The sequence below is a fragment of the Anser cygnoides genome, chromosome 12, assembly GCF_040182565.1.
Source record: "Anser cygnoides isolate HZ-2024a breed goose chromosome 12, Taihu_goose_T2T_genome, whole genome shotgun sequence".
Lineage (NCBI taxonomy): Eukaryota > Metazoa > Chordata > Aves > Anseriformes > Anatidae > Anser > Anser cygnoides.
Window position 1 is genome coordinate 5,348,447 of NC_089884.1, and position 18,537 is coordinate 5,366,983.

The 18,537-nt window shown below is 37.3% G+C and overlaps 2 protein-coding genes across 5 annotated transcripts in view; one reads left to right on the top strand and one right to left on the bottom strand.

Annotated features, from left to right (window-relative positions):
• Positions 1 to 294: 294 nt before the first annotated feature.
• CENPN (centromere protein N) lies at positions 295 to 9,614 on the bottom strand. 2 transcript variants are annotated; one of them, XM_048075070.2, is made up of 11 exons: positions 9,468 to 9,614; positions 9,135 to 9,317; positions 7,657 to 7,702; positions 6,884 to 6,973; positions 6,434 to 6,510; positions 4,920 to 5,096; positions 4,091 to 4,192; positions 3,489 to 3,540; positions 2,910 to 3,022; positions 1,847 to 1,970; positions 295 to 1,563 (listed from the first exon to the last, which is right to left on the bottom strand). In XM_048075070.2, exons 2-11 carry the CDS (start codon positions 9,303 to 9,305, stop codon positions 1,448 to 1,450), a joined length of 1,068 nt encoding a protein of 355 aa, XP_047931027.2. In that variant the 5' UTR covers positions 9,306 to 9,317; positions 9,468 to 9,614; the 3' UTR covers positions 295 to 1,447. The 2 variants fall into 2 exon arrangements, with proteins under 2 accessions (XP_047931027.2, XP_047931028.2); XM_048075071.2 differs by having other exon boundaries at positions 6,884 to 6,940; positions 9,468 to 9,612.
• Positions 9,615 to 9,646: 32 nt separating this feature from the next.
• The window catches only part of CMC2 (C-X9-C motif containing 2), a 101,658-nt gene continuing 92,767 nt past the window's right edge, over positions 9,647 to 18,537 (top strand). Inside the window, exons 1-2 of one of the 3 annotated variants that reach the window (XM_013176696.3) lie at positions 9,647 to 9,781; positions 16,087 to 16,206. In XM_013176696.3, the coding sequence (XP_013032150.1) occupies positions 16,126 to 16,206 (81 nt within the window). In that variant the 5' untranslated portion in view covers positions 9,647 to 9,781; positions 16,087 to 16,125. The other 2 variants (XM_067004763.1, XM_067004764.1) reach the window with 2 other exon arrangements.

Sequence of the window (18,537 nt, forward strand, 5' to 3'; positions counted from 1 at the left end):
TCCGACTCCTGGAATGGAGTTCGAGGAGGTAAGCGTGAGACACTGAGAGCCAACGCTTAATGGATGAAGGCTTCTGTGTCACACAAAACCTGGACTTGTTTCAGACACCTAATGCTGCACTAAATATTTGGTCAAGATGACATTGAAATCACAGGTGGAAGTGCTAAAAAAAATCTGTCACTAGTGGATAGCCCTAACTTCTTACACACTATATAGAGATGGCAAAATCAGAAATCTGGTATCTGCTATGTCATGTTTCAGTAAGCCATGCCAAACAAACTTCTAGGAGAGGACTTAGTTTACACATTTATTTACAGTTTGAAATGAAAAAAACATTTCCATGCAACCTTTGAAAACAGTTACGCTCTGCCATGAAGGTTTTTTGAGAGACTGTCTCTTCATATCAACATATCTGAAGTGAATTGGAAATCCATGTACACAAAGGACCCGCACAACAAGCTTCCAGGTAACAGAATTAAGAAACAAATATACATTCACTGTAACTGAATCTTCAGACCAAAGCTTTATCTTATATTAGAAATAATACAGCAAGTTACATAAAAATATCTATATGTAACAAATTACTGTTTACCAGAGCTAAAGAACTCCACTGTAAAGCCATTGGTTGCATCACTGAATGTTGCCATCTCCGTTCTGCAATCCTTACATGCTCAAAAAAGTGGCAGCGTGCAAAGATTGCAGAAGGATCAAGTCTTCAATGAAAAACACACTCCAAAACACAGAATATCTCAAAAGAAAATTATTGCCAATTTCACTGTATTCCTCTAAGATAATACTTCATAAGATTAATACCAATAGCTATAATTTTTTAAATTAAGTATTTATTGTTGGCTATTGCCCTTGGTGAGTAAAAACACTGAATTTGAATTAAAATACAGTAAAGCTGGATGGAAACTTCTTACTGACTTCTTCATTCCCAGAGTCTCTTCTAGCCCACGCCCTGCAATCATCTTTAAACAAAATTTTCATTTACCAAGACAAAAACATGCCTGGCCAGAAGCAGACTGGTAGTTCCACTTATTCGAATGGGATTATTCACGTATTTAAAATGGTGCACGTGTTCTGTTTCATCGCTGCACTGCAGCAGAAATAAGAAGGCCACCTACACTACCGTAGCCATCTATACCCGTAACAGTAAACTGAACAGCTACACACGTCTTACTATATCTGTATTAGGCTTTAGCTTCTAATAGCAAATACAGGTAAGAGCACTCATCACATTTAAATTTAAAATAATCATGATTTAAACTTCACAAATACCGGCTTTTTATTTTTTAAGGGCTAGCCTGAAGCCAGAAACAAAAAGCTTTTAAGAGAATATCAAAGAATAAGTTAGGATTTTAAAATCTTAAAGTTTATTATTATTTAGATTAATATCAGTAACAAACAAATTGTGTATTTCGATATGAAAAAAATTCTGTTTAAATTAAGGGCGTACAAAGCTTCCTGGAAGGACACCCTTCCTCTCTCTAATTTTAAAATAATTCCTAGCTTTTTGTGGTATGCACGTGAGTAGTGGCGAAAGAGGGGCATCAGCCATACCTGTAGAGAGAAACAGATAATTATAGCTTGACTCAGCCAATATTTACCTTTCATAATTGTCACATAATTGAAAACACAGCTTGAGTATCTACATGCAAACTGTTAAGAATAAATAGGTATGTGTTTAGATGTGAAGTTTTATAGTGGTAACATTTTTATTGTACCAAATTTCTATGCATTTCTAAACCATGCAGACTCTCTTATACAAGGTGCAAGAAGCAAGTAAAATGATTAAAATATTTCCGTGGATTTTTCCTGCATTTTACAGAGTTGGAACACTTACCTGCTGGCACCAAGGATTTCAGTGATTCTAAAAGATCTGGGCTAGAAAACTTGACCAGACATCTGAATGGCTCTCTTTTCTCCAAAACATCCATTTTAGGATCACTTTTAAACATTGTCTCAAGCTGTTAACACAAAATTTCCAGGCAGTATAAGAAATGCATGCATTTTATGCACTTATTATCCAAACAGTGTAATATTTGGGGAATCATAGAATCATTTATATTGGACAAGAAATTGCATTGTCTGTATGACATGACACAGAGGCAAAAACTGTACAGCTGTATACCAAATAGCTTGTACATCACCGTGAGTAGTTACAGCTGTAAGTAACATTTCAACTCAGTTACAATAGACGTATTTAATTTTTATCTTCAAACTTTTTGAGTCAAGTACAAAAGTGATTAGTAGCCAACGAGGTCACAAAGACGTTCTGCAAGTTTCAGCATACTAAGTGTTTATGAAACTACTGTTATCTCTGAGATTACCAAATGAGTTTGAACAGGTTAACAACGAGGTAGAAGAATCACTTTTTTTTTTTTAATTATTTCTTAATGGTAACATGATTCTAGTTGGAGAAATATTTTGTTAATAAAATCAGAGGGTGCCACCCTGTGGCAAACAGTTCTCTGGTGGAAGTGACAGCCAGTTCAATAACACAGCAAGTCATTAAGAATCTCTCAGAGTTTCCAATGTATCTGTTTATCAGATAAAATCAGCATTATCCCTGAAGTTAAATGATGGTGTAATATGTAATGTGAGCTTTAAATGTACTTCGAGTAACCATCATTTCTCATGCCTCAAAACATAGCAGGTTTAAGTCTAGTTTTATTTCAAAACCAAGTCAAAATGCATAATTAACAAGGTTGAAAGACTGAAACATGATCTAGTGTTCTGACCAAGTCTCAGTGCAAATCTGTTTCCAATGCTAGTTTTAACTGACTTATTTTAAAATGTCTTCCTTGAAGTTTGAATAAATACCGTATTTATTATTTGCAGCTTAATGTAGCTATAACTATATTAAAATTACAGAAAAATAAAGCAAAATTTATTGACTTCACTACCTTATATTGTGCAAATTCGAGTTTGGGTTGGGGACCATCACCAAAAACTTCCCGATTCACTCTCTGTATTCTTTCTTTCTCACTTTTGTCTTCTTGAATTATCCTTACATCCACTGCAAGGGAAAAAGCAGGGAAGCAAAGAGGAAAAAAATATAATCAGAAACACAAACCAAAAAAAGACAACCATTCCAGCTGATATAAATATTACTTTTCAGATCAGGTGAATGCTCAAACAAAAAATTGGAAATAATTTTAAAGAATTCATCAGTATCTGTTTCATAAGGTAGTTGTTTGCATCACGTTTTCTTTCTTGGTGAGGAATGAGAATACACAAGCTAATAGGAAAGGAGATACTGCTGATTGCATATTCTTGCTTTCATAAACATGTGTCCAATGACAGTCACGGGGGAAATATTTACCTCTCCTAGTGATACCCATATTATCCAGGGATGGATAATATGTCAATGTAACACAAGCACATTCCCTATTATGAATCTCATTTCATAAGCCAGATATTTTAAAGTACAAACCTTACAAGTAATGACATTCAAACTTCTATTTGATTTCAAATACACATACCATTTTCCGTGGCTACATTCTTTTCTTGTTTTGGATAGTGGGTCTGGAAGTTCTGGGGAAAAATGAAAAAGGAAAAAAATAAATAATTTAGTTCACTTCTGCTTTTAGAGGCCTTAGCTGAAAAGATCTTTCCAGATTTCTTTTCATTTCTTGTTCTGAAAGTGAGTATTCCAATTTTTGACTACAAGAGTAAAAAGCCTAGCTTTTTTTGAGTAAACAACCCCCATCCTACGATATTTGTGAACATTTCCCTAATTACAAGCCTTACATGGGTGAGCAGAGTAAGCGTCCATTCTAACAGCTTCCAAATCATTACTCTAAGAAGCCTAATGAAACAATGCTAAAAAGTCCTAGGATTGAATTGGTCAGGCACATAGACTAAGTTTAACCATCAGGAATAATAAAGAGTAAGTGGGATACCAAGTAATTACATCACCACTGTAATGTTACCTTAATGAAAAGCTGTCCACCTCAGTAGTTCAATATTATTGTAACTTGATGATCTCTTGGAAGAGGTGAATTTTTCCCCTGCTAGGGGGTGAGAACTAGGCCTGAAACAAAAAGCAAGACTCATCTTAGGATGTACTTGTGAAGCGGCTCACCTGGCTATATCTCTTAAACACGATATCTTTAAGGGAGTTTAAACAATGACTTCGAAGCTCCATTTCACGGATGTCATGGTAATTGGAAGCAACAACCAGTGCCTTTAAATAAAAATTGAAATTGTTTTAACATCAGCTTTAACCATCACTGTGTTTATAGTATAGAAAAAGATAGTATTTCTAGACATTTTGAGATGTTTTTGTTTCAATGGGAGCAACTGCTCTTTAGCTAGCAGGACTCATGTCTGAAAGATGTTGCATAGATGCTTACAAAGGTTAGGCTAATCTACAAAGCATTCAGGAAATTAACCAAATAATCAGCCTCATCAGATAAAAATACATAAATAAAGCAGATTAATAAAATAATGAAATCACTACTATGGGCATCTGCTAAACAGATAAAGAAGAATACAAACACTGATCATCACGATTTTATGGAAAAAGTTAGTAACATCGCCTGATGAGCTCATGCATTTAATTCTTGACATTGTTTAACTTCAAGAACTGTTAACTATGTTGATTTAACTTCAACTTCTGTAAGATAATTTAACTGAATATTGCCTAACATTTGATTAAAATAGAATAATTTAAGATCAGCAAAAATCACAAACTGAGTTTATTCATGATGCACATTCTAAAGGTCACATAGATAGAGTCGTGTCCCCCCACCCTATTTTTTTTAATTCAAGACCGAACGGGGAAAAAAATCTCATGCAAATTAAAAGATTTCATTAAGTGACCAATCTTTATCCTTCCTTTTAGAAGCTAACAGAATTATAGACCCACAAGACTGCAGTGGAGTCAGGGTCTACACAGTTTTGTTCTCTACCTGACATAGCAGAGGTAAGTTGCTCTTAAGCACAGAGACAGAAATGAAGACGTAGGGAGTCTGTGAATGGTATACAACGTAGCTGGTTTTGTACTGGTTTGGTTTTGTATATGGTGTTCCCCAGGCAATTCTAATCCAGATTGCATTATCCTCATATTCGCGAAAGCTGATGGTGACCTGAATAGAAAAAGTTTTGCTTGAAATGCAAAATGCACATTCAGGTGTCCAGAAAAATTAAATCATTAAGTCTGCAATCACAAGACCCAACACAACATACTATACCACTGCTTGAATAAGAAACAAATCCCACTAGTGTGGTAAGGACTGTATTTAAATCAAATTTCCACAGGAAAATGATAATCTCACAAAAAGAAAAAAAGTCACCTTTCAAACTGTAGTATGACTTATTTTCCGCCTTCAGAAGAAAATGTATATCAATGGGAACTGAAATAACTTATTACAAAAATCCCGATTCTCTCGTTTGGGAAAAGAGCAACACAACAAAAACGTGTCTATTTAAATGGAGGACAAGTAGCAGTATTTCAAATGTCTGATATTTGAGAAACTAAACTTTTGATCAGCTTAGCTATTTTAGACCTGAACATATTATTTACCACTGTTCAAGAATGCACAGTCAAATTTTGCAGAGTATTCCTTTTCCTGTTCTTGTAGAACTGCACCTCAGTTACTGTTACTTTCAGCTGCTTTCTACGTTGACTCAGTCTGGGAGACAACAGTGGGAACGCTTCCTTTACAAAAAAAAATTGCTTTGACAGAGGCACACAGTCAAGCTCTTTGTACAAGCAGGTTGGAAACTGAACATGTGGACCAGTATCACCTCTCAAAGTTTTTTGTAAAGTAGGCTTTTTTTCCCCCCTTTCTTTAAATGAAGATACTGCAAATCTTATTTGAGCTTTATGAACTAAATATGATTATTTGTTAGTCTGAGTTGTATTTGTTGCCCTCTACTGTTTGCCAGTGGGAATACTGTGTGTCAAGAAGTGATTAATTATTCAGAGGCATTCTTCTGCTCCCTGGCTTTAACAAAGCAATTAAGCTAAAGGAAAGTCTTCTACAAATTGCTCAGTAAAAACAGTAAGATTATAGCACCTCCTTTCAAGATTTTTCTTATCATGCTCATTTTTGTAGTCTCGAAACTGCTTCTTGCTATTGACGGAGATCTTTCAGCCATTGTAATATAAAATGTCACAGCTAAGTTCTCACGACCATCACAAAATGTCACTTTAAAATCAGAAACTATTTTTGATGCCATATTTTAAGGCAAACTCATATTTTATTTCACTCCAGCATAACTGTAAATTTAATAAAACAAATATGCAATAAGTTTTTCCTATTTCTCATGCACTTCTTATCATTCTTACTATTCCCAAATGAATAATTCCGTTTCATTTTGATGCAGATTGTAAGAAAAAAAAAGTATCTCACTAATCTTATGGAAACAATCCACTAACACCCAACCTGTGCAACAAATTTAGAATGGATTTTTTTCTTACATTTTTCAAAGCTGACTGAAGTCGTCTTTTAAACTTTTTTTTGAAATTTGTAAAGTCAAACAAGTCTGTTTCTTCCCCTGTTAAACAAGAAAATAAATTCTGTTTATAAAAAAAAAGATATCACAGAATTCTGTTTATAAGAACTAGTTAAGAGATATTTTCACAGTTTTGCTGAAACAATATTAAGGAGAAAAATGCTGATGTTGCACAGCCTTTTTAGAAGATCTGTGTATTAAATGAGCCTCATTGTTGATATATATGTAGAGTTATATATGTTACTATTTGATTAGTAATTACTTTCCAATAATTGCTAGAAAGATTAAAATTAAAAGTATTTGAAAAATATTAAAGATAAATCCGTAACAGACTATATCTGTATTTAAAAGATATGGTATGAGGCAGCACTGCAGTAAGCTGCTAAGGACAGTAATAGCAAGGAAAGGTACTTACCTGTTTTTTTCATCTGGTAAACACTCCACACTCTTTTGTTGGGATAGATGTTGTTGTCTAGGAAAAACAGCAATTGCTCAATAACATCATCTATCATCAAAAAGTAATTAAAAGAACAAATCATTTTCTGCTTTTATGACCAGGTCATTACTTCTGATAAGTCAATATAATTTATTCAGCATTCTTAACTACCATCAATAGCAAACCTAAAAGCCAAATACTTTTTTAATTAAAAGAGATAGGAAGATCTCTTGTAATTTAGTTAAGCAACTAATAAAGGATATTTAATGTTTTAAAGAAGCACTTGACCTAAAACAACCAAATATCAGTCTAAACTAAAACTGAGAAGTGCAGAGTGTTATATAAGCCAATGATTCTTCTACTCAAGATAGAAATTAGTATTGGAGTGAAGTTTTCACACGGAGTATTTGCTGACAGTTTTTGGCCATGTCATGCCCTATTGGAGCAAAATGTTACTTATTTTAGGGTTCAGCGCAAACTGGAGAAGTCTCTACGTTTATAGTTGTGTTCTGGGTGTGACTTACTGCAGTTGACATCTATTTAGAATTTAGGAGAAACAAACATGCTTTTGTTGATTTAGAACTTTGGAAATTAAAAAAAAAAGGTCAGATTCAATAGGATTAATCTAAAACGTCATCTTTTTCCAACAAATGCATCCATGCCTTATTAAGGCACTTGCCATGTAATTAAAGGAGTTAGCAAGTTATTCAATAAAAGGAAAAAGGAAGTTATTTTCATTCATTTTTACTTACAAATTATGTCCAGAATGGCTGCTTGCTTTACGTCTGCAGAATTTTCCTGGAATGAAAAATGACAGAGCATGGTGCCTGACCTGCATTTCCAGAATGCTCTATTGCGCTATTTGACGTGAAAAATCTCAGGACAGGTAGTTTAAATCACATTGCACTCAGGTCCACAGCATCCACGCTCTCCTCTAAGACACCAAAGGTGGTCCCAATACATACAATACGGTTTTGAGATATCACTAATGAAAGCTATTTTGGCAGGGTTAAGTGTTTCTTCTGCAGCAATAGCAAGAACATCATCCTTCTAGTCTGATGTACAAGCAATTAGAAAGTAAAATTAAGGGGTATTAATGACGGTATGCAAAGTTGACAAGTATTTCACTGTTGGGAATTTTAACATGCTTAGTTCTTCATTTAACGTTTACAGCATAAAAAGATATAAGAAACTATGACGCTACTTGTTATAGACAAGTATTTCAAAAACATACAGTTTTAAAATTCTGATCCTAAGAATAACTTAGTAATTAATTTAATCCTTTTGTGGCAAATAATCTCAGTATGAAATTCAAAGAGAACTACACAAAAGCTACAGAATTTAAGATGTATCAATATTAACTGTATCTGTCACATCTGGGTTATGATACTATATATAGTCCTGTTACACCAGAGTCAGAGTACAGAAGTAGCAGATCAGAAAACTTTTCTGCTTGCAGTGCGCAGAATGGAAGTAGTGCTAGACAAGGAAATTTTTCAAAAAATTGAACTTATGAAAATCCTCCCCAAAAAACAAGCAAGTGACATTAAAATGGGAGTGAAAACAAAACAAAAACAAACAACAAACAAAACCACAAGAAACCCCACAAATCTGTCTACGTAATTCACAAGGAGAAGCATGGAAATTTAGAACACTCAAGTGTCAGCCCAGTTATATATAGCCCCAGAGAGCTCTAGACAGAACCATTGAATATATAAAACTGCGGAAATCCTCAAAATTTTATATTTATATGAGCTAATGGCGAGTATATGCTTACACAGCAACATAAGAATGTGATTATAGCATGTTTGATCATTCCTACAGCACTAAAGATGCTATACAGGAGGCTCCAGCAGACAGAAACTAGTGCTGTTACTACCTGTATTAAAGAGATTTTCATTAGCATTATATATAGAGTAGACATCTCAATTAACGCCTTCATTTTATAGTTTAGAAACATCCTCATTTTTTAATGAGCTGACACCCTGATCTTTAACTACCTCGTGCACCTCAGGGCTCCAAACACGTACTTTCATGTTCAGTGAGGGCCAACCCTGCACTCCTACCAACCGTGCAAAACTAAGGCTGTTACTAGCTTGGCTTGACATTTCCCAGCCTACAACCTATTACTTAATGCTAGGTTATGGCCAAATAAAATCCATTTTAACCACTGGCGTTCCAACACGTGCCCTGCCGGTCGCTGACGGGCAGCCCCGAGGAGCAGGATTACCTCACAGAGCTGCACAACCTCCTGAGAAATGCTGTCTTTGGTCTGACGGAAGTTTATAGCGCCCAGCTGGGTCTCGGACAGAAAGCCCCATTTCCGCAGCACGCCCATGATTTCATCGCGGGGGATTTTCAGCACGGTCCTGCGGATGTACTCGGCGACGACCTCATCCATGACGAAAAACACCTGAAAATTTGAAAGATTAAAGGAAATATTAAATATTTCACCCGTGAGGGGGGCGGGGAGGGGGGTTGCTGAGGGCTCTGAGCAGCGCCGGCCGGCCCTGCTCCTGTCAGGGCAGAGGGCAGGGGGCAGAAGCCCGGCGCCACGGCTCACCCGCTGCGCCTCAGGCAGCGGGCGCAAGGGGGGCGCGCAATGCCGCCCACCGCAGCACCACTGGCGGCGGCGGCGGCGGCAGCCGCAGCAGCAGCAGCAGCACTAGTAGCGCGCCCGCCTCGCGCCCCGCCAACCGCCGCCCGCCTTTCGAAGCGCCCAATCAGACGCCGCGCCGCGCTCGGGAGGGCCAATAGCAGGAAGCCCCGCTCCGCGCGGCCCCTTCCCGCCGGGAGCACTGAGGCGGCTTCCGGCCGGGACCGAGGCGGGGGCGGCGCTGTGGGGCGGTGTTGGGGGGCTCGGCCCTGGGGAGCGGAGTAAGTGCGGGGGTGGCTCTGAGGGGAGAGGCTCTGAGGGGAGGCTCCTTTATAGGAGAGAGGGGCCTGTGGGGAAGTGTCTTTGCGCAGCTCGGCCTGAGGAGCCCTGTCCTGGTCCTGGCCTGTGCTGGGGCCGGCCTCTGGGTGCCCCTGCTCGCCTCACGCCCTCAGTCCCGGCTCGAGGAGGGCTCCCGGTAGCCCCGTTGTTCTGTCAGGGAACAAGGGACTGCCCGTTACAGCTCCCTGAGCTTTTCCTCCCGTGCCCCCGCAGTATTTTAAGGACTCCTGGGAATGTTGAGAGCTACGGGCTGAAAGCAGTGTGGGGTGTCTCTGGGCCTCTTCTGCGTAAGCCCTGGTAATTAGGGGCAGCAGCGCCTTTCTCCTTATGGCGGAGGTGTGTAACGCTAGCAGCGTTTGCCTTCTGCCAACTGCTGTGCAGCTTCCTTGAGCAGCTCCTGGTGCTCAAGGGATGAGGCGTTGCGCTCTGATGGGAGCGTGGTCCTCTTCACATGTTTCTCTCACAAGTGGGAAAATGCTTGTACAGTAGGCAAGGAAATTCTGCTAGCTATTAAATTTTGGTCATCTTACCTGCCTGATTGGGAAGAGAATGAAATAGCAATGAAGTGAAGCCTGGTCTGGTGGAGGCAACTGAAGTACAAGAGCAGCTTGCACAAAACAGGAATTTGTCAACAGCGCCTCATCTTTTGGCATACTTTAATTTTATACTCCCTGGGTCTTGTCATTCTTGTCCGAATAGTCTTATTTTCCTTCTGAGATCTAATGTAATAGGTCTGTTAATAGCACAATCTTGCAATCCAGTTTACCTAAACGCCTGAAAACTATGGATGAATGCTCTTCTTGTAAGAAAATATGCATTTGCACAGTTGGAGCTGTAGTACCAAGATAGTGCTGCAATTAGTCTGCCAAGGAACGTGATCTGTAACTCTCTACTTGGTCTCTTTTTATAAGGACTCTTGAATTTGGATAGGGAGAACGTGGGGTTTATGTATACAGGACAGCCAAGCTGATCGCGATCAGTAGCTTTTGAGTATCTAAGAATAAAATGTGATCCTTCATAGTGGGAAGGCAGCAGGAATAGGAGATCACATCAATAATCTCTGGTGATGTAGTGATGTATAGTACAGTGTAACTTACTGCATATTGTAATAAAAATATACCATTAGTTGTCCCTTTGCTACAGTGATGTTTGTTGTATGAATAAATCCTTAGGTAATCGATAAGAGATGAAAGTGCCCTACTGTGCTTTAGTTGATCTATTATTTTAGTCAGAAATGAAACCGTGGAAATTACTTGGTATTCAAATTGGCGTTCAGCTTGCTTCATTCATTAGGACTAATGCCTTCTTTACTTGCTTTGGTAAGTGTGAAATTGGGTACGATCTCACTTTAACAGGCATTTACTGCTAAGAGTAACAGGTGAGCATTTATCCTAATGGGAAGGCTGTTTAATTGTGGGCAGAAGGCGGTCAAGAAAAAGTTAAAATGAATTTCAATCTTATTTGTCAGACTATTTTCTTATTCTTTAGACTCAGAGAAAGTAAATAGAATCTGTAAAGAAAATTGTAATGTGGCATCATTCCCCCACACACCTTTTTTGTGTTTCCTTGCTGCTTACAAGTCTTCAGAAATATGTATGTAAATTATTAACCCCCCTCCATTCTAATATGTGATATTGGAAGACCAGTGTGTGGTTTTGAGGACTGAAGTTTAAGAGATTGTGACTACTTCTTATAAGATTTAGCCAAAAGTTATTTATTAAAGTGAAGGTGTTTATTCACCATGTAATTTATTGGAAATGTTGGCGAGCTAAGGGTCATTCTCAGCGTGCCTACTGGCAACGTAAGAGTAGCAGCATAGAATGACACTAGAATACCCTGATCTAGAAGATGTTAACTGTTACTGAAAGCTGAAGACAGGGTCTAAGGATCAGAGTTCCCCCAGGTTTTTGAATTCCTGTTAATCAACTGTGATTTCTCACTTCATTGAATCTTCTGAGTACTCTGAGCTATCATCAGAAACATTCATAAGTTAATGTCTATGACTGATAATACTAGGAATGCAGAAATTGTGATCAAATGATCCAGTAAAACGGGACAATGTTGTGTAACTGAGAACTTGGGACCAAAATGTGAGGGCTTACTCAACTTGGACGGTGAAATAAAGTGCAAAATGAATGTTACCCATGGGATACAGTGGTTTTCTGGGAGTCTGTAGGTCTGCTTGCCTTTCCCTCCTCTGTCAGTATATTCTTGGTCACACTGCTGCCCTGTGGGTGTTATTTGAGTGTGTGCAGCAAATGTAAGTGTTTTGTGGTGCTGTAGAAAGCTCAGTGCTTCGGGTTAAGGATCGTAGTGAGTAATGATGAGGATGCAGTTAGCTGTAGTTTTCATCTTCAGTGTTGACAAACAAGGATTTGCGTTTTACTCTAAATAGCCTTTTTTTGTGATCGCTATGTGAATTTCTGCTTCTTTTTTTCTTTACTGTTGTCTTTGGAAACTTGGAAAAAATAAATAAATGACTTACATGTGCAACTTTTTAAATGGAAAAAATTGCAAAATTTGGTTTAAAAAAATAGCCTTTTAACACATTCTAATGAAATATGGAAAAAATCTGAGGAAAACGTTTACCTAAACTGAAACTTCAATAGTTTTCTCCTAAACATGGAAATATTAAGCATTAAGGTAATCAGTGAGCTTAAAAAGGCAACCTCATCTACTTTTGCTTCTGCTTCAGGGAACTGATTGGTTCTTCATTATGGGAGATTCTGGGAAAAGGAGAAAGAAACTGTAATCTTTTCTTCCCTTGATTCCTGATGTGCTAGTCTTACGCTTCATTTGGGAAAGAAGAGGGAATGTACAAAGCCCCTTCCTTCTCCCCATGTCTAGGTATTTCCTGTAAGGAGGTCAGGAGGAGAAGCTAGCGACTGGAGAGCAACAAGCACTTCATCCTAGATCTTGTTGTCTTAACAGGCATGTGAGTGAAGTGCATGCAGTGTTCTTGGCCTCTTCTTTTGGGACAGCCTTTTGGTTCCCGACTACTGGCTAGGTATCTGCAATTCCATAATACTTGCACATTCCTTCTGTGCATTAAAAATCAATATTTGACATATTGAACAAGCGTGTAGATAGGTTTTAAGATTAGGGATGGGTGTCAATTCTCAATAATTTATATGGTGGTTCCTGTTAGGAAGTCTTTAGTGATTTGATATACATAGTACTCAAGATGGCTTGGGTGAGGATTATCTTCCAGGTGTTATTTTTCTAAGCAAAATGTGTCATCACTGGAAATTAAGTATCGTTGTCAGAGATGCTAAGGCTTTTGATTCTTTAAAAATCTGTTTTATATTGGAAACCATAAAGCTAGAACATCCTTTATTTTCCTCGCTTTAAGATGAACGGCACTTTTAATTCTTTTTTTCCCTGAAGGATAGTGTAGATTTAGAAACTGGTTGAGGAAGTTGACAAAAGCAATCATCTTTATCCATCTCTTCCACCTTCGGAGGCTAATAGTTTATAGAAATTTGCAGTTAGTTCTTAGTTCTTACAACAGTTCAACCAAATCATTTAGCTAAATTTATACTGTAATTTTTAACAGGGAAGGACAAACTGCAGAATTCAGAATCTCATATAAGACACATTGAAGGGCAGAACACTTTTTTGCGACCCAATGAAATATGTCCACGTGTTTGTGTAGAAGGTTCATCTAAATACTTCTCTCCAAATATTTGCTTCAGATATTAATGTTTGCTTAGCATTCTACAGTCCATTTTCCTCTTAAAATAATTGCTGTATTTTCCTAATATTTTTCCTCTACTTTACTGCTGATATTTCTTCTACAGCAATTTCATGTTTATGCTGACATTCTTTATCCAGCATTTCGGTTAATAGTTTCCTCAGAGTGATTTATATGGCTTTTTCCCAATCTTTCTGCTTACTTTTTTAGTACTTTTTCATACTTAGTGTCCTTACGAGCTATCACCTATATAAAATTCTGTCCATATGGACTTAAATTTTAGTAAGATGGCAACTTGCTATCTTCATTTTATGTTACAGCATTATTAAAAAGCAACTAAGGAAACCAACAGCTCATACTCTCCTTTATCATACATATTTTTGTTACCCTTGAAACTCTTTTTCTCTTTTAGTCATTCCCCTCTGGCAAAAACATTTTAGCCTTATGTGATCATTTGTAGATTGCTGGCTCACCTGACACTCCTAAACATAAATATAATATTTAGCACTGATAACACTGTTCAGTCGTGAACTTCAAAAGTACTTGAAGGCTCCAGGTAAGCCTTCCATGACCTCTGTAAGATGTCTTATTTTAATCCCTGGTAGCCTACATGAACTGCATGCTGTATCTGGTAACAACTGGAAAGATCTTAATATTTGAGTATAATATGAAAAATAAAGTAAGGGGCAGTGACCTATGTGCGAACTGGTGTGGCTTCTTGGTCTTGTGACCTGTAAGAGGTGCCATTGGGGATTCATTTGGGTCAAGTGTCATTAGAAGGCTTTTAACTGATGAAATACAGCTATGATAATTGTTACCCGTTTGTGGCATTGATAGCTTTTCTGAGAAAACTTTGTGCACATGGCAGTGATTTCTAATCTTAGTTTAGAAAGAATGATTTTCCTTGAAATGCTCCCGTTGACTTTCTGGCATGTGGTGATGTGCATGTTGCCTGTTTCTCTAGAGCGTTACCCTTGCTTTCTTCTTCCGAGACAGCCAGCTCAGATGACAGTTTTAGGAAGAGCGGTCAGAGGCTGAATGATAAAGAGGTCTAATAATCAGCCGGGTTCGTACGTGTTAAAGTAATGTGCAGTCATCGAGCAGGTCACCCTCTCAAGGGAATGCTAACTTTGGTGCTATCAAAAATTCTACTGATAAATTTAAAGCATATTGACTTTGTGTGGTGTGCAATCAAAAGCTGGTGGCAATAACACAGCAGGGTTCTTAATCACTTCGCTGTTACAGTCATGCTCCTGCTGTCATATTTCTAAAGGCTCATTTGTTAATTTATTGAATTGAATGCTTAAGCAACTCGCGTGGTATCCAGCTTCTGTGCTAGGAGTGCGCGTAGTGTAATGTTAGACTTCCCGATAGCATGGGGGAGAGTCTTGAAATAAATGACTGGAAGTCTGTGTGACATGATGCCGAATGTATTCTCGTGGGTCTCCAGAGGCTTGTAAACTTGTTTGGATTTTTAAAATTTTGTTTGCTTGTGGGAATATAATTCTTGTTAAGCAGAACGCATGATGGGAAATACTGAGTAAATTAGTGTAGATAGCTCCTCAAGCCAAATATATTACTTGAGTATTCTAGGAATAGAAGAGTAGATCATAGCTGCCAGCACTGCAGCTGAGCATTGGAAGTTTGCAATTGTAAAATCTGACCTCTGACTACTCATGTTTAGATTGTTTAGTTGGAATGTTAAAACAGCAATGACTGCTTTAGTACAAGGTGTAGCGGTATTTGCCTGATGCTTGCAGCTAGCAAGCTGCTCTCTTTGGGAGGAGGGGGGATGAAAAAAAACACTAAATAAACAAGCCAAAAGAGATCTATTTAACTCAGTGGCAGTATGGTTAATACAAGGAGAATTTTGTCAAGATGTCTACTTGTCCTAGTACAAACTGGACGTTTTACTTCCCTCCCTGGTACAGTGATCTTCTGCAACAAAGTTGTCATATTATTTCAGTCATTGTTATATCACATTATCATCCCTTGCAACAAAAGATCTTGAAAATTACTTCTGGGAATATATATATTTTAAAATGGAATAGATATAATTTTAAAATAATATTTTTAAAAATAATATATATATTAAAAAAAAAATCTCAAATTTGCTCCTGCCTCGTAGAGCCCTGCAGAAGAGGACCTGGGGGTCCTGGCTGACATGAAGTTAAACATGATTTAGCAGTGCACCCTTGCGGCAATAAAAGCTAACAGCATATTGGGCTGCATTAGAAGCGTAACTAGCAGATCAAGGGAGGTTACTATTCCCCTCTTCTTGGCGTTCTTGAGGCCACATCTGAAATACTGCGTTCAGCTTCTTTGATCACAAAGAATATAAACTGTCAGTTAAACTTTAATATTTGGGCTCTGCAGATAAACAAAAGGCATGTGCTGGTTTTACTTACCTGTGTAATATGAACTTTGCATGTTAAGCAGCATTTTTTATTTTTTTGTATAATAATATGTGACAATTTCTTCAGTGGTCAACTTGAACTCTTATTTATGCTTTTTTATACTTATACATATTTTAATATCGTTTAATCTTCTCAGATTCTTGGCCTTGAACTACTAACATCATTGCTACCTAAGATGCATCCAGACCTGTCTCCTCATCTGCACACCGAAGAATGTAACCTAATTATCAGTCTGCTCAAGAAATGTCACAAGGAGGTAAGGAGTTCTGAGCAGAGAAAAGAGTGGGTGGGATGGGAAACGAGTGTCAGATAAATTAATGAGAGTATTGTATGATCATAGAGAGAAAAACCTCCTTTAGGCAGATCAGCCAGGAAATGTAACTAGTATACTTTCACTGGAGAGGTATCTGACAACTGCATGTAAAACTTTGCCTGTGATGTCACTAGGAAATAAAATAAAATTTTCTGTGCTAGTGCTTGACAACTATGGACCTATCTAAAAAATTTAAATAATTTCTGTGCCTTTTAGTACTCTGTGCATGCGTGTTTCTCTCTCAAAAAAGGCAACTTCAAATGCTGTCTTTTTGTATGCTTGCAGCATTTCTGTATTCCAGCTGTCCGCAGGCCAGATGCGTTAGTCTATTTATAAGCAGATGTGTTGACGGGGATCAGGGCGTGCAGCATGCCTTACGTTCAGTGCTTGGAAAGCTAAATGTGAATGGATATTTTACTTCTTAGTAGGCACCTACTAGGATGTAAAGTAGCAAATTGTCTTGAGGCAACTACAGCTCCTTCATTGGTTCAAGACGGAAACTTCCTCTCCCACATTTAGCAGCCTTTTTAAAAATTTGATCAGTAGTAAACTTCAGATGTAGAAGAGTCAGCCCCTGCAATGAAAGCTATCTGCAGCATTGTGCATTATTATTTATAATACCCAGTTCTCCGAGTTACTCTAAATACATGTTCTGTGCAGATATATTTATGTATTAGTGCATGAAAAGTTAGTTTAATTTTATTTTCCATGTGGACAAAAGTATATTTAAATGTTGGATATGAATACAATATACAATGGCTTACAAGATCACATGTAATCTACAGTATTTTCACCTCCATCTTCAGATATGTTTATAATTTTTCATAATGTGGTTATCTGTTTTGATCAGAACTCCAAATTTATCTTTCCAAAAGTCATCACAGAAAGAAAAACAAGACTGACAATACATGAAATGAGTGAAGAAGTTTGGGTGAAAGAGGGATAACAACATTTTTGAAGATCTGATTTTAAAGTAGCTAAACTAACGTATAAAAAACTTTAGTAGTACCTATTTTTTTTTATGATTTCTACATGACGACAATACAGAGAACAGTTTTAGTTGCAAAATCCAGTTTTAATGAGTATACTGTACTGGGTTTGTTCAGCAATTTCACTTTGTTGATCTTTGTTACTGCAATGTTTTGAAATGTAAGCAACCTTGAATCTGCTAATGACATCTCATACACAGCATTTCTTACACAATTGTCTTTCTGTTCCTATGCTCTACGTAGATATTTTAAACCTAAGATACAGAGTTCTTGGGTAGAACATCTCCAAACTTTAAAATCAAAAGGTATATTAATTGTAAGGTTTGTTTTTCTTGAGTTCTATGGTTTTAGTCTTCCTGAAAATGTTGCTTTAGGCAACTTGAGAGATTGTAGTGAATTTCTTTTTATTAATCTTTTCTTAGTTGAATTTTTTTAAACAACATTAATGTTGTACAGGTGCTTAGTAGCTAGAATTAAGCTTGAAGACTCTTTGTACATTAACTACTATGGTATCAAAAGGATTGCCAAATCTAGTGACTGCCACTGTCAGTTAAGAGGACAATAAAACTCTGATAGGCAATATATATTTAAAATGTTGTCTTGAATTTTCATAATTGTGAAAACACAGCCAATCAGGAAAGAAACTACACTCAGATTTGTCCTGCTTGTTGGTACATACGTAGTTGGGCTTCCTGTGTATTGACCTGAATCTACAAATACTCATTTACTATTTGAAAGTAATGGCTGACTATTTTTTTTAAATGAATGTTAATATACATGTATTTTTAATGTAGCTTATTAGACTACCTTGAGTTTAATAGAGAGCTGGAACTGAAAGTGATTCAAAGGATTCTGTGGCCAGTTTGACTTAGGAAGGTATTAGGAACAGCAATAATACAGTCATGCACGATTATATTCTCTTGTTTTGGTTTGAAGCTCATCTTTTTACATGAAGACGAATTGCTTTTGTCAGTCTTGTTTTTGCCTATGAGAACATATTTGTGCTGGTGCTCTCAGAACAGAAAGAGTGAAGATGGCTTCTTTCACAACCATTTAAAAGGAAGCAATAAGTTTTTGTTTAAAATTGAAAGGAAATGTACTGAAATAGTGTTTTGAAATGGAAGTCACTGAAATCTGAAGAGTGTGATCTTAATTATAGTTATCAGTGACTACCTGCTGTTTTGTCAAAATGCTGAAATGGCCTTCAGCATTCATTATATATGAAGATCCTTCATATATAATTTAAATTAATGTTCCTGAGGGGTGAAAAGCCTTATCTTGAATT